The sequence below is a fragment of the Tachyglossus aculeatus genome, unplaced genomic scaffold, assembly GCF_015852505.1.
Source record: "Tachyglossus aculeatus isolate mTacAcu1 unplaced genomic scaffold, mTacAcu1.pri SUPER_34, whole genome shotgun sequence".
Taxonomy (NCBI): Eukaryota; Metazoa; Chordata; class Mammalia; order Monotremata; family Tachyglossidae; genus Tachyglossus; species Tachyglossus aculeatus.
The window spans coordinates 3217112-3231731 of NW_024044839.1; the positions used below are offsets into that span (position 1 = coordinate 3217112).

The 14620-nt window shown below is 53.6% G+C and overlaps 1 protein-coding gene across 1 annotated transcript; it reads left to right on the forward strand.

Annotated features, from left to right (window-relative positions):
* The first annotated feature begins 945 nt into the window (after positions 1 to 945).
* CHMP6 (charged multivesicular body protein 6) lies at positions 946 to 14218 on the forward strand. The gene is made up of 8 exons (XM_038742024.1): positions 946 to 1072; positions 3532 to 3641; positions 4903 to 4990; positions 7671 to 7757; positions 9265 to 9330; positions 9811 to 9891; positions 11096 to 11150; positions 13329 to 14218. The coding sequence occupies exons 1-8, from the start codon at positions 1010 to 1012 to the stop codon at positions 13382 to 13384; spliced, it is 606 nt and encodes a 201-aa protein (XP_038597952.1). The 5' UTR covers positions 946 to 1009; the 3' UTR covers positions 13385 to 14218.
* Positions 14219 to 14620: the final 402 nt, after the last annotated feature.

Genomic DNA, 14620 nt, shown 5'->3' on the forward strand with positions numbered 1-14620 from the left:
GACCTGTATATATGTATATATGTTTGTACATATTTATTACTCTATTTATTTTACTTGTACATATCTATTCTATTTATTTTATTTTGTTAGTATGTTTGGTTTTGTTCTCTGTCTCCCCCTTTTAGACTGTGAGCCCACTGTTGGGTAGGGACCGTCTCTAGATGTTGCCAACTTGGACTTCCCAAGCGGTTAGTACAGGGCTCTGCACACAGTAAGCGCTCAATAAATAGGATTGATTTGGAATCAGAGGTCATGGGTTCAAACCCTGGCTCTGCCAATTGTCAGCTGTGGGACTCAGGGCAAGTCACAGGAGCCGTAGCAGGAGGGCGTGGCTTAGGAGGGGGCGGAGCTTGAGGGGCGGGCCGTGCGCAGGCGCCGTAGCTGGAGGGTGTGGCCCGGGAGGGGGCGGAGCTTGAGGGGCGGGCCCTGCGCAGGGGCCGTGGATGGAGGGTGTGGCCCGGGAGGGGGCGGAGCTTGAGGGGCGGGCCGTGCGCAGGCGCCGTGGATGGAGGGTGTGGTCCGGGAGGCCGTGCGCAGGCGCTGTGGCGGTTGGAGGCGGGGCTTGGGGGGTTCCCTGCGCAGGCGCCGTAGCGGAAAGGAGGGGCTGGGGGCGGGTCGCGCGAAGGCGCCGTAGCTGGAGGGTGTGGCTCGGGTGGGGGCGGAGCTTGAGGGGCGGTCTCTGCGCAGGCGCCATGGATGAAGGGCGCGGCTGGGGGGCGCGATGCTTGTGGGACGCTTTGTGCGCAGGCGCCGTAGCTGGTGGGTGTGGTTCGGGAGGGGGCGGAGCTTGAAGGGGCGGTCTCTGCGCCGGCGCCGAGGCGGTAGGAGGCGAGGCGGGGGGGGGGGTTCCACTGCGCATGCGCCGTAGCGGGAGGGCGTGGCTCTGGGGGCGGAGCTTGAGGTGCGGTCGTTGCGCAGGCGCCGTAGGGGGAGGGCGGGCCCGGGCGGCCGCCGGAAGTGTGAAGGGAGCAGGCCGGGCCTGGGCCGGACAACTGACCGTCACGTCGCCATGGGCAACCTGTTCGGGCGCAAGAAGCAGAGCCGGGTGACGGAGCAGGACAAGGCCGTGCTGGTGGGTGGCGGGACACACGGACACACACACACACACACACACACACACGGTCACTAGGCCTCCCCTGACCGGACCGGACCGGAGCAGACCGGTCCCGGCTCCCAGAATCCCCCGCGCCCGCCGCCTGACAGGACCGGCGCCTGCGGCCCCGTCGGTGGGCCGGGCCTGGCACCAAGTGGGCTGCGGTTCTTAACCCCGGATCCGCCCCTTCATAATAATAAGGGCATGTGCCAAGGTGCCAAGCACTGGGATGAGGATACTAATTAATAATAATAATAATGATGGTATTTGTTAAGCGCTTACTATGTGCAAAGCACTGCTGTAAGCGCTGGGGAGGATACGGGGTGATCAGGTTGTCCCACGTGGGGCTCACAGTGTTCATCCCCATTTTACAGCTGAGGAAACTAAGGCCCAGAGAAGCGTGGTGACCAATTTGTACTTCCCAAGCGCTTAGTACAGTGCTCTGCACACAGTAAGCGCTCAATAAATACGATTGATGATGGTGAAGTGACTTGCCCAAAGTCACCCAGCTGACAATTGGCGGAGCCGGGATTGGAACCCATGGCCTCTGACTCCAAAGCCCAGGCTCTTTCCACTGAGCCATGCCCCTACTCGTGGCATACTAGTTGTGGCATTTGTTAAATAATAATAATAATAATGGCATTTATTAAGTGCTTACTATGTGCAAAGCACCGTTCTAAGCGCTGGGGAGGATACAAGGTGATCAGGTTGTCCCACGTGGGGCTCACAGTCTTCATCCCCGTTTTCCAGATGAGGTAACTGAGGCCCGGAGAAGTGAAATGACTTGTCCAAAGTCACCCAGCTGACAATTGGCGGAGCCGGGATTTGAACCCGTGACCTCTGACGCAATAGGATACCTAGGATATGTCAAGCACTGTACTAGACGTTGGGGTGGTAGTAATAATAATGGTGGTACTTGTTAATGATTGTACTGAGTGCTGGAGTAGAGACAAAATAATTAGGCCCCACTTGGAACTCCCCGCCTAAATATGAGGGAGAACAGGGATTGACTTTCCATTTTGCAGAGGAAAGAACTGAAACCCAGAGAAGCCCCCTCCTTCCTCTCCCCAACCCCACCACCTCACCTCAATCAATCAGTCATATTTATTGAGCGCTTACCATGTGCAGAGCACTGTACTAAGCGCTTGGGAAGTACAAGTCGGCAACATATAGAGACAGTCCCCACCCAACAGTGGGCTCACAGTCTAAAAGACCTCCTTCCCCTCCCCACAGCACCTGTCTATACGTATATATGTTTGTACTGATTTATTACTCTATTTATTTTATTTGTACATGTTTATTCTATTTATTTTATTTTGTTAATATGTTTTACTTTGTTGTCTGTCTCCCCCTTCTAGACTGTGAGCCCGCTGTTGGGTAGGGACCATCTCTATAGGTTGCCAACATATACTTCCTAAGCACTTAATATGGCGCTCTGCACACAGTAAGCCTCCCCCTCCCCATTCCCCCGCCTTACCTCCTTCCCCTCCCCACATTACCTGTATATATGTATATATGTTTGTACAGATTTATTACTCTATTTTATTTGTACATATTTATTCTATTTATTTTATTTTGTTAACATGTTTTGCTTTGTTGTCTGTCCCCCCCGTTCTAGACTGTGAGCCCACTCTTGGGTAGGGACCGTCTCTATATGTTGCCAACTTGGACTTCCCAAGCGCTCTGCCCACAGTAAGCGCTCAGTAAATACGACTGAATGAATGAACGAAAGTAAAGCGACTTCCCCAAAGTCGCCCAGCTGACGAGTGGAGGAGCCGGGATTAGAATCCAGGGCCTCTGATTCCCAGTTCTACCCACTGAGGCCACGCTGCTTCTCGAGGATACAAGGAAATATGCCTGTCCCACACGCTACTCACAGTTAGAGAGAGAGCGGGGCTCTTATCCCCGTTTTTATTGATGGGGAAACTGAGAAACCGCCCTCTCAAAGGTCACCACTGATCTCCTTCTTGACAAATCCAACGGCCTCTGTTCCGTCCTAATCCTCCTCAACCGCTCGGCTGTCTTCGACGCAGTCGACCGCCCCTTTCTCCCGGAAACGCTATCCAACCTCGGCTTCCCTGACACCGTCCTCTCTTGGTTCTCCGCCTGTTCCTCTGGCCGCTCATCCTCAGTGTCTTTCGCGGCTCCTCCTCCGCCTCCCACCCCCTAACTGTGGGGGTCCCTCAAAGTTCAGTTCTGAGTCTCCCTCTTCTCCATCTACACCCACTCCAGTGGAGAACCCATTCGTTTGGTGATTCCCAAATCTCCATCCCCAACCCTGATCCCTGCAGTCTCACATTTCCCCCTGCCTTCAAGACAACTCTCCTTGGATGTCTCACCATTAACTCAAAGTCAGTCCCCGGCCGGGGGGCGGTGATGACTCCGAGCGGTGACCCCGGAGCCCCGCTGACCCCCCGTTTTTCTTCGGTCTCTCGTAGCAACTGAAGCAGCAGCGGGACAGACTGAGGCAGTACCAGAAGAGGATCACCCAGCAGCTGCAGAGGGAGCGGGAGATCGCCCGCCGGCTCCTTCACGAGGGCAAGAAAGAGTGAGTCGGGATGGGACTCGGACAGAGACTCAGACAGAGAGAGAGACAAGTGGGGGGAGAGAAGGCGAGACGCACAGGGAGGGAGAGAGAGAAAGGGAAAAAAAAACACAGAATTGGAGAGGGGGAGAATGATAGGCAAGTGTTTGCCAACTCTGTTGTATTGTCAATCAATCAATCAATCGTATTTATTGAGCGCTTACCGTGTGCAGAGCACTGTACTAAGCACTTGGGAAGTACAAGTTGGCAACACGTAGAGACGGTCCCTACCCAACACAGTCTAGAAGGGGGAGACAGAGAAGGAAACAAAACATATTAACAAAATAAAATAAATAGAATAGATATGTACAAGTAAAATAAATCAATAAATAGAGTAATAAATCCATACAAACATATATACAGGAGCTGTGGGGAAGGGAAGGAGGTAAGGAGGGGGGGAGATGGAGGACGAGGGGGAGAGGAAGGAGGGGGCTGAGTGTGGGAAGGCCTCCTGGAGGAGGTGAGCTCTCAGTAGGGCCTTGAAGGGAGGAAGAGAGCTAGCTTGGCGGATGTGGGGAGGGAGGGCATTATTGTCCTCTTCCAAGCACTCAGTACAGTGCTCTGCACACAGTAAGCGCTGAGTGAATACCACTGATTGAAATATGATTGATTGAAGGTGGAAATAGAGGCACGGTGAAGAGGGAGAGACAGCAAGACAGAGAGGGGAAAGAGAGGCAGCCTGGCTCAGTGGAAAGAGCCCCGGCTTTGGAGTCAGAGGTCATGGGTTCAAATCCTGGCTCCACCAATTCAATTCTGCCAAGTCAGCTGTGTGACTTGGGGCAAGTCACTTCACTTCTCTAGGCCTCAGTTCCCTCATCTGTAAAATGGGGATTAAGACTGTGAGACCGCCCCGTGGGACAACCTGATCACCTTGTAACCTCCCCAGCGCTTAGAACAGTGCTTTGGACATAGTAAGCGCTTAATAAATGCCATCACTATTATTATTATTATTAAAGAGATAACGACACAAACCCAGGGGGAGAGAGACGTAGAGGAGGAGAGACACCCGCACGGTGAGGGAAAGAGATAAAAGATACACAAACACAGAGGGAGAGCGAGACATAGGGAAGGAGAGATACAAAAGGCTAGACAGAGTTGGACACACAGGGAGAGAGAAATAATAATATTTAAGTGCTTACTATGTGCCAGGCACTGTACTAAGCGGTGGGAGGGCTACAGAACTTAGTATTTGTCCTAAACCTTCCTTCCTTCCTTCCATCCGCAGAAGGGCCAAACTGCTGCTGAAGAAGAAGCGATACCGGGAACAGCTCCTGGACAAGACGGAGAACCAGATCACCAACCTGGAGTCCATGGTAGGCACCGTCGGGGACAGCCGTCATAATGATCATCATCATCATCAATCGTATTTATTGAGCGCTTACTGTGTGCAGAGCACTGTACTAAGCGCTTGGGAAGTACAAATTGGCAACATATAGAGACAGTCCCTACCCAACAGTGGGCTCACAGTCTGTAGAGGCTAGAGCGGAGGCTAGAGCCCGGGCCCGGAGTCAGAAGGGCCCGGCTTCTCATCCCGGCTCCCCCTTCTCTCCGCCGCGTGACCTGGGGGCAAGTCGCCTCGCTGCTCCGGCCCTCGGTTCCCTCGTCCGGAAAATGGGGATTCAGTCCTACTCCCTCCTACTTAGGCTGGAGCCCCATGTGGAACTGGGTGCGTCCTGATGAACTTGTATCTCCCAGAGTGCTTAGAACGGTGCTTGGCACATAGTCGGCGCTGAACGTGTGCCGTCATTATTAATTAGCGTTATATTGATGTTGGCGTTTGCCAAGCACTTGCTTGCTTGTACCAATCGGGTGTACCTTGCTTGTACCTCCCCCCCCCATTTAAGCGACCTTCCTTATAGTGCCCCCCAACTCCCCTTCCCTGTCCAGTCCTGACTGACTCCCCGCCACCCACCCCGGGAAAAAGGCCCTTGTTATCACCAAGTTACCTTAACGACAACCTCATTCGCACTTACTCAGCCTTCCTGTCCCACCATTGACCCCAGTCCCACGTCCTCCCCCGGGCCTGGAATGGCCTCCCTCTGCCCATCCGCCAAGCTCGCTCTCTTCCTCCCTTCAAGGCCCTACTGAGAGCTCACCTCCTCCAGGAGGCCTTCCCACACTGAGCCCCTTCCTTCCTCTCCCCCTCGTCCCCCTCTCCATCCCCCCATCTTACCTCCTTCCCTTCCCCACAGCACCTGTATATATGTATGTTTGTACATATTTATTACTCTATTTATTTATTTTACTTGTACCTATCTATTCTATTTATTTTATTTTGTTAGTATGTTTGGTTTTGTTCTTTGTCTCCCCCTTCTAGACTGTGAGCCCACTGTTGGGTAGGGACTGTCTCTATATGTTGCCAGCTTGTACTTCCCAAGCGCTTAGTACAGTGCTCTGCACACAGTAAGCGCTCAATAAATACGATTGATTGATTGATTGATCGGGTGCCCCCTCTCTCCCCTCCCCACCATTGGCCCGGCCCCCAGGTGCCCCCGAGGAGGGTCATTCATTCAATTGCATCTATCTCCCCCTCGTCCCCCTCTCCATCCCCCCATCTTACCTCCTTCCCTTCCCCACAGCACCTGTATATATGTATATATGTTTGTAGATATTTATTACTCTATTTCTTTATTTTACTTGTACATATCTATTCTATTTATTTTATTTTGTTAGTATGTTTGGTTTTGTTCTCTGTCTCCCCCTTTTAGACTGTGAGCCCACTGTTGGGTAGGGACTGTCTCTATATGTTGCCAACTTGGACTTCCCAAGTGCTTAGTACAGTGCTTTGCACACAGTAAACGCCTCAATAAATACGATTGATTGATTGATTGATTACTGTGTGCGGAGCACCATACTAAGCGCTTGCGAAGTCCAAGTTGGCAACATCTAGGGACGGTCCCTACCCAACAACGAGCTCACAGTCTAGAAGGGGCAGACAGACATTAATACAAATAGATAAAACAATAAATTACAGATATATACAAGTTGGAAACATATAGAGACAGTCCCTACCCAACAGCAAGCTCACGGTCTAGAAGGGGGAGACAGACATTAATACAAATAGATAAAACAATAAATTACAGATATATACAAGTTGGAAACATATAGAGACAGTCCCTACCCAACAACGAGCTCACGGTCTAGAAGGGGGAGGCAGACATTAATACAAATAGATAAAACAATAAATTACAGATATATACAAGTTGGAAACATATAGAGACAGTCCCTACCCAACAGCGAGCTCACGGTCTAGAAGGGGGAGACAGACATTAATACAAATAGATAAAACAATAAATTACAGATATATACAAGTTGGAAACATATAGAGACAGTCCCTACCCAACGGCAAGCTCACGGTCTAGAAGGGGGAGACAGACATTAATACAAACAGATAAAACAATAAATTACAGATATACAAGTTGGAAACATATAGAGACAGTCCCTACCCAATGACGAGCTCACGGTCTAGAAGGGGGAGACAGACATTAATACAAATAGATAAAACAATAAATTACAGATATACAAGTTGGAAACATATAGAGACAGTCCCTACCCAACGACGAGCTCACGGTCTAGAAGGGGGAGGCAGACATTAATACAAATAGGTAAAACAATAAATTACAGATATATACAAGTTGGAAACATATAGAGACAGTCCCTACCCAACAGCGAGCTCATGGTCTAGAAGGGGGAGACAGACATTAATACAAATAGATAAAACAATAAATTACAGATATATACAAGTTGGAAACCTATAGAGACAGTCCCTACCCAACGACGAGCTCACGGTCTAGAAGGGGGAGACAGACATTAATACAAATAGATAAAACAATAAATTACAGATATATACAGATATAGATGAGGTCACTGAGGCCCATGTGACTGTATCCCGTTTCCTCACCAGCGCCCCAGACCCCGGTCTGATTTGAGCACGATGGGCATCGGGGGGAGCGCCTCTTACAATAAAAATAATAATTTCTCTTTCCTCTCCAGGTTCAAAACATCGAATTCGCCCAAATTGAAATGAAGGTGATCGAAGGCCTGAAGATCGGGAACGAGTGTCTGACCAAGATGCATCAGGTGCGTCCCAGCTGCCCTTGCGCTGTGGGCCGGGCGGGCGGCAACGTTGCAAGCCGGGGGCCTCTCTTAAACCTAATAATAATAGTGATGGTGTTTGTGAAGCGCTTACTATGTGCCAAGTACTGTTCTAAGCACTGGGCACTCTTCTAAGCACTTGGAATAATAGTAACGATCATGACAGTAGTGATCTCTCCCCCTTTTAGACTGTGAGCCCACTGTTGGGTAGGGACTGTCTCTATATGTTACCAATCTGTACTTCCCAAGCGCTTTGTACAGTGCTCTGCACATAGTAAGCGCTCAATAAATACGATTGATGATGATGATGGTGATGATGGTATTTGTTAAGCGCTTACTATGTGCCGAGCACTGGGGTAGATGATACAAGGTCATCAGTTTGTCCCACATGGGGCTCACAGTTTTAATCCCCATTTTCCAGATGAGGTCCAGAGAAGTGAAGCGGCTTGCCCAGGGTCACACAGCAGACAAGTGGCGGAGGCAGGATTAGAACCCACGACCTCTGCCTCCCGAACCCGGGCTCTTTCCATTAAGCGATGCTGCTTCCCCGATCTGTCTTCTGTGTGATCTTGGGCAAGTCACTTCACTTCTCTGGGCCCCAATTCCCTCATCTGTAAAGCAGGGATGAAGACTGTGAGCCCCATGTTGGACAGGGGCTGTGTCCAACCTGATTAGCTTGTATCTACTCCAGAGTTCAGAACAGTGCTTGACACATAGTAAGCGCTTAACAAATGCCATCGTTGTTAGTAAATGTCACCATCCTGTCAGATGTTCACACGGATCTCATCCGTCAGAAGTTCACACGGATCTCATCCGTCAGAAGCAGCCTCTGAGCACGTCAGTGGAGTGCTCTGTATTGAGCGCTTGGGAGAGACCAATAGTATTTGTAATAATAATAATAATAATAATAATAATAATAATAATGGCATTTATTAAGCGCTTACTATGTGCAGAGCACTGTTCTGAGCGCTGCGGAGGTTACAAGGTGATCAGCTTGTCCCAAAGGGGGCTCACAGTCTTCATCCCCATTTTCCAGATGAGGGAACTGAGGCCCAGGGAAGTGAAGTGACTTGCCCAAAGTCACCCAGCTGACAGTTGGCGGAGCCGGGATTTGAACCCATGACCTCTGACTCCAAAGCTCTTCCCACTGAGCCACGCTGCTTCGTCCTGGAGCTTCCAGAGGACCTGGGTTCCAGTCCCGGCTCTGCCTGCTTTTGTGACTGTGGGAAAGTCACTTAACTTCCCTGGGCCTCAGTTTCCTCAACGGCAAAACGGGGATTAAATCCCTGTCACCCCTCGTACATAGACTGTGAGCCCTGTGTGGGACAGAGACCGTATCCGGCCGAATTAACTCGTACCTACCTGAGCGCTTCGAAGAGTGTTTGACATATAGTGAGCGCTCAACTGATGCCTTTAAGAGGAAAGGGATGGGTTCCTCCCGGCGCCACAAGGGATTCTGGAGTTTTAACTTGTGGAAACCTTCCTCCCCCAGGTGATGTCGTTAGAAGAAGTGGAAAGGATAATGGACGAAACCCACGACGCCGTGGAGTACCAGAGGGTGGGTGTCCCTTCGGAGCGCCCCAGTCCTTCCCGCCCCGCCGGCCTGGAGGCGTCTGACCCCTCTGGGGCTGAGGAGACCCCCTCCATCCACCGGCTTGGGGTCGGAAACATCGGGCTAGCGTCCTGTCGTGAGTGGGGGGGGGGGGGGGCGGGCCCCCCTGGCATTATGTTGCCAATTTGTACTTCCCAAGCGCTTAGTACAGTGCTCTGCACACAGTAAGCACTCAATAAATATGATTGATGGTGATAGGAAACGGTTAGGCCCCGGGCGGACCTGAGGGTGAGCGGGGCTGGATTCTCGGCCTCGAGCCTTCCGCCCTTCGGAGTTGGCGGGGACTTCCCAGACGGGTGGTGGTGTTCACCTGGGCAACCATCTTCCTCACCCCGGGCCCCCTTAAAACCAAATGGATGCCGGTTACGGGGGGCGGCACGGGCTGGCGGCCCTTGTGACACCGACTCTTTCCCGCCTGCCTTTCAGCAAATAGACGAGCTGTTGGCCGGCAGCTTCACTCAAGAGGACGAAGACGCCATCTTAGAGGAGCTGAATGAAATCACTCAGGTGAGGCCAGTCTGGCTGCCGCTTCCGGGGAGCAGTCAATCAATCAATCAATCATATTTATTGAGCGCTTACTGTGTGCAGAGTACTGTACTAGGCGCTTGGGAGTACAAGTTGGAATCATATGGAGACAGTCCCTACCCAACAGTGGGGTCACAGTCATGCCCAGAGGCCCCAGGCCCGCTCCGTGCCCCGCCAGCCTGGGAGCCGGGCCCCCCCACCGTGAGCCCACTGTTGGGTAGGGACTGTCTCTATATGTTGCCAATTTGTACTTCCCAAGCGCTTAGTACAGTGCTCTGCACATAGTAAGCGCTCAATAAATGCGATTGATGATGATGATGATATCCCCTGTGTGTCCCCCCCATCCCTCCTCCACATACTACCTTGTGAGCCGTACAGCTGGCATCACCTCCCCGAAGTGCTCCTTGAGAGCAGGCCGGGCTGGGCAGGAAGCTGGCACCCACCCTGACCTCTGACCTAGCCCCAGAAAGACGGCATTTATTAAGTGCTTACTATGTGCAAAGCACTGTTCTAAGCACTGAGGGGGATACAAGGTGATCAGGTTGTCCCACGTGGGGCTCACAGTCTTAGTCCCCATTTTCCAGATGAGGTACCGGAGGCCCAGAGAAGTGAAGTGACTTGCCCAGAGTCACCCAGCTGACAATTGGTAGAGCCGGGATTTGAACCCGTGACCACTGACTCCAAAGCCCGGGCTCTTTCTACTGAGCCAAAGGTGGTGGTCCCCGGAGCCCCGCTGAACCGCTGGTGGAGGAAGTGAATCAGTCAATCAATCGTATTTATTGAGCGCTTACTGTGTGCAGAGCACTGTACTAAGCGCTTGGGAAGTACAAGTTGGCAACATATAGAGACGGTCCCTACCCGAAAGTGGGCTCACAGTCTAGAAGTGAAGAGCTTGCGGGGTCCAATTTGTACTTCCCAAGCGCTTGGTACAGTGCTCTGCACATAGTAAGCGCTCAGTAAATACGAGTGATTGATTGATTGATTGACGGATGGGGCTGTGGGGATGCCGGAGCCGGGAAGGGAGAGGGGCTCGGGGCATGGAGAGGCGACGGGGGGAGCTGATGGAGCGGCAGGGGGCCGGGAGCGGGCGGAGAAATGACAGGTTGACAGGCCCCCGACGGCAACATTCCCGGATTGGACGGAGGCTGGATCCCTGAGCCTTTTCCCTGTGTTGTGTCCCCCCCAGGAACAAGTCCACCTGCCCGACGTCCCCGTGGAGCCGCCCCCCGTCCAGACCCCAGGTAATTTCTCTGTGGCTTCTCTGTGGCTAGAGAAGCTTCTCTGTGGCTAGAGAAGCAGCTCAGTGGAAAGAGCCTGGGCTTTGGAGTCAGAGGTCATGGGTTTGAATCCCGGCTCCGCCAAATGTCTGCTGTGTGACCGTGGGCAAGTCACTTAACTTCTCTGAGCCTCAGTTACCTCTTCTGGAAAATGGGGATTATGACTGTGAGCCCCACGTGGGACAACCTGATCACCTTGTATCCCCCCCAGCGCTTAGAACAGTGCTTTGCACATAGTAAGCGCTTAACAAACGCCATTATTATTATTATTATTATTAATTTCTCCTCGGGCCTCCGCCCTCCAGCGCCGGGGCCCTTCCGGGGCCCAGAGCGGCGGGCAGCTGGCCGACGCGGCAGGGCGTGATCACGCGGGGCAGACCCGGCCCGGCCGGCGTCAGACGAGCCTCCCCGTGGACCGTGAGCCGATTGCCGTCGCCGGTGGCCGGGCCGGCGGGAGGGGAGGTGGGGCCGGCTGACCGCTGGTGCCGTGGGTGGGCCTCTCCGGCAGCCACGGGCCGGCAGGGGCCCGAGACCCACCGTGGGAAAGTCCCATCGCAGCGTCCGGAGGCCTCCCCGAACCCGCGATTTGGGCCTGATGATCTTCCCTTCGGTCCGGCCTCGCCGAACTCCTCTCTCCCCTCCGGACCGTCCCACTGGCCGGCGACCACTCCCCGCCCGGCCCGGCCCGTTCAGCAACTTGGCCCGTTTCTTTAGCACCTTCCTTTACCTTCCCCAGAGTGGTCGTCTGCCGTAACGTTATGGGAATGTGTCCGTCTGTTCTATTGGACTCTCCCAAGCACTCAGTCCGGTGCTCTGCATCATCATCATCATCATCAATCGTATTTATTGAGCGCTTACTACGTGCAGAGCACTGTACTAAGCGCTTGGGAAGTACAAATTGGCAACGTATAGAGACAGTCCCTACCCAACAGTGGGCTCACAGTCTAAAAGGGGGAGACAGAGAACAAAACCAAACATACCAACAAAATAAAATAAATAGGATAGAAATGTACAAGTGAAATAAATAAATAGAGTAATAAATATGTGCAACCATATATACATATATACAGGTGCTGTGGGGAAGGGAGGGAAGTAAGATGGGGGGATGGAGAGGGGGACAGGAAGGAAGGGGCTCAGTCTGGGAAGGCCTCCTGGAGGAGGTGAGCTCTCAGCAGGGCCTTGAAGGGAGGAAGAGAGCTAGCTTGGCGGATGGGCAAGCACACAGTAAGTGCTCAATAAATACAACTGACAAGTGCCCGATGGAGGCCTCGAGCTCCCCAGGCCCCCGGCCCGCCTGGTGCTCGGTTGATTTCGTGCTACGGTGCCTGGCACATAGTAAGCGCTTAACAAATACCCTCAAAATAGTAAGCCCTTCACAAATACCCTCAAAAAAGCCCATTGTTGGGTAGGGACCGTCTCTATATGTTGCTGACTTGTACTGCCCAAGTGCTTAGTACAGTGCTCTGCACACAGTAAGCGCTCAATAAATACGATTGAACGAATGAAAAAAGCAGTGCCGTCGAGCGGAAAGAGCTCGGGCCCGGGAATCAGAGGACTTGGGTTCTCATCCCGGCTCCGCCGCTTGTCTGCTGGGTGACCTTGGGCAAGTCACTTCACTTCTGCGCCTCAGTTCCCGCAGCTGCAAAATGGGGATTCATTACTTGTCCTCCTTCTTACTGTGTGGGGCCTGATTATCCTATATCTACCCCAAGTATGGTGTCTTGACAGATGTCGCAGTTATTATTATTATTGCCGTTATTATTTTTTTAAGTATGTTGGGGAACAGTCAGCTCTGGCCTCTCTGAGTGGCCAGGAGTTCTCTCCCCTTCTCTTGTATAGCACCTTGGCTCGGCCGGAAAACGTGCCAGTGCGTGATAAGTCAGATCTCCTCCTTACGGATTAGGGAGGCAGCCCGTTGGAATGGAGAGCTTGGGTTCGCCCCCTCCTCACACCTACAGGCCTTTCACAAGGCCGGGGGGCAAACGGGCATCTGTGCCCGCTGCCGAGAGATCCGGGCCCCACCGGGGTGCGGGAGTCGGGGGGACGGCTTCCCTCCGCCAGCCGGACCTCAAAATCGGGGTATCTCCATCCGTCCGGAGCTCCTTTGCGGGGATGTAACCGGTCTGTTTCTTTCCTCCGCAGAAAAAGCCCCGGTCAAGATTAGGCCAAGGCAGCCAGAACTGGTGGCGGCATCTTAATCTCAGACCTCCCGGCAACCCCCGCCGGCAGTTTCCCCACGGACTGTGAGCCCGGAGGGGTGGGTTTGGCCCTGCCTCCCGTCGCCCTTCCCGGCAGGGGTGGCCAGCGGGGTCACGTTTCTCACTCTTGTATCAAGATCGTTTTCTAGAGCTTCTCTTTTCTCCCATCGTCCCCTCCGGTCCTATTTAAAGTCCGAAGGCGCCGCGGGCCGCGCCGACCCTCTCGCCTCCGGATTAAACCGTGACTTTCCAAGCGGCCGGGCCTCTCGAGGTGGAACGGACCCTCCCCGACCTCCGGCTCTTCGGGGGCCCTCTTGGCGTTTCCCTGGGTGAAGCCAGCCTTTTCTCCGAGGACTTCCTTCTCGGCTGACACTTCTTTCTTCAAAGTTTCGGCCACCCTAGGGGTCTCCCCCGTGACCCCCCCCAGGAGCCCAGCTATCTCTCCGCTTTCTCTCGGGGAACCGATCAGCCGTCGGGACAGTGGCGACGGCGGCCGGGGGCCGGGGGCCGGTGGCACTACGGACGTGGGAAGCGGCCCCATTGTTGTGAACGTGCCCCGGCCCTCACAGCGTCCGAGGAACTCCTTCCTGCTCACTTCCCACCGGGGCAGGCTCATCTTTGGACAGCCCACGATGGGACAGTGTGAAAAGTGGGGGAGAGGAGTCTGGCCTGCCGGCCCAGAGGCCCTGAGGGAGAGGGGCGCCGTGTTGGCAGACCCGTCCTGTCAACCCGGCGGTCCTGAGGGAGAGGGGTGCCATATTGGTGGACTCATCCTGTCAGCCCAGCAGTACTGAGGGAGAGGGGCGCCGTGTTGGTAGACCCGTCCTGTCAACCCAGCAGTAGTCCTGAGGAAGAGGGGCACCGTGTTGGTAGACCCGTCCTGTCAGCCCGACAGTACTGAGGGAGAGGGGCGCCGTGTTGGTAGACCCGTCCTGTCAGCCCAGCAGTACTGAGGGAGAGGGGTGCTGTGTTGGAGGACCCGTCCTGTCAACCCAGCAGTCCTGAAGGAGAGGGGTGCCATATTGGTGGACTTGTCCTGTCAGCCCAGCAGTACTGAGGGAGAGGGGCGCCGTGTTGGTAGACCTGTCCTGTCAACCCAGCAGTAGTCCTGAGGGAGAGGGCCGCTGTGTTGGTAGACCCGTCCTGTCAGCCCAACAGTACTGAGGGAGAAGGGTGCCATGTTGGTAGACCTGTCCTGTCAACCCAGCAGTACTGAGGAAGAGGGGCGCCGTGTTG

Coding starts and splice junctions, on each gene's coding strand:
- CHMP6 (XM_038742024.1), top strand. CDS start 1,010: ATGGGCAACCTGTTCGGGCGCAAGAAGCAGAGCCGGGTGACGGAGCAG. Junction 4,991..7,670: donor TCACCAACCTGGAGTCCATG/GTAGGCACCGTC, acceptor TTTCCTCTCCAG/GTTCAAAACATCGAATTCGC. Junction 9,331..9,810: donor ACGCCGTGGAGTACCAGAGG/GTGGGTGTCCCT, acceptor CCTGCCTTTCAG/CAAATAGACGAGCTGTTGGC.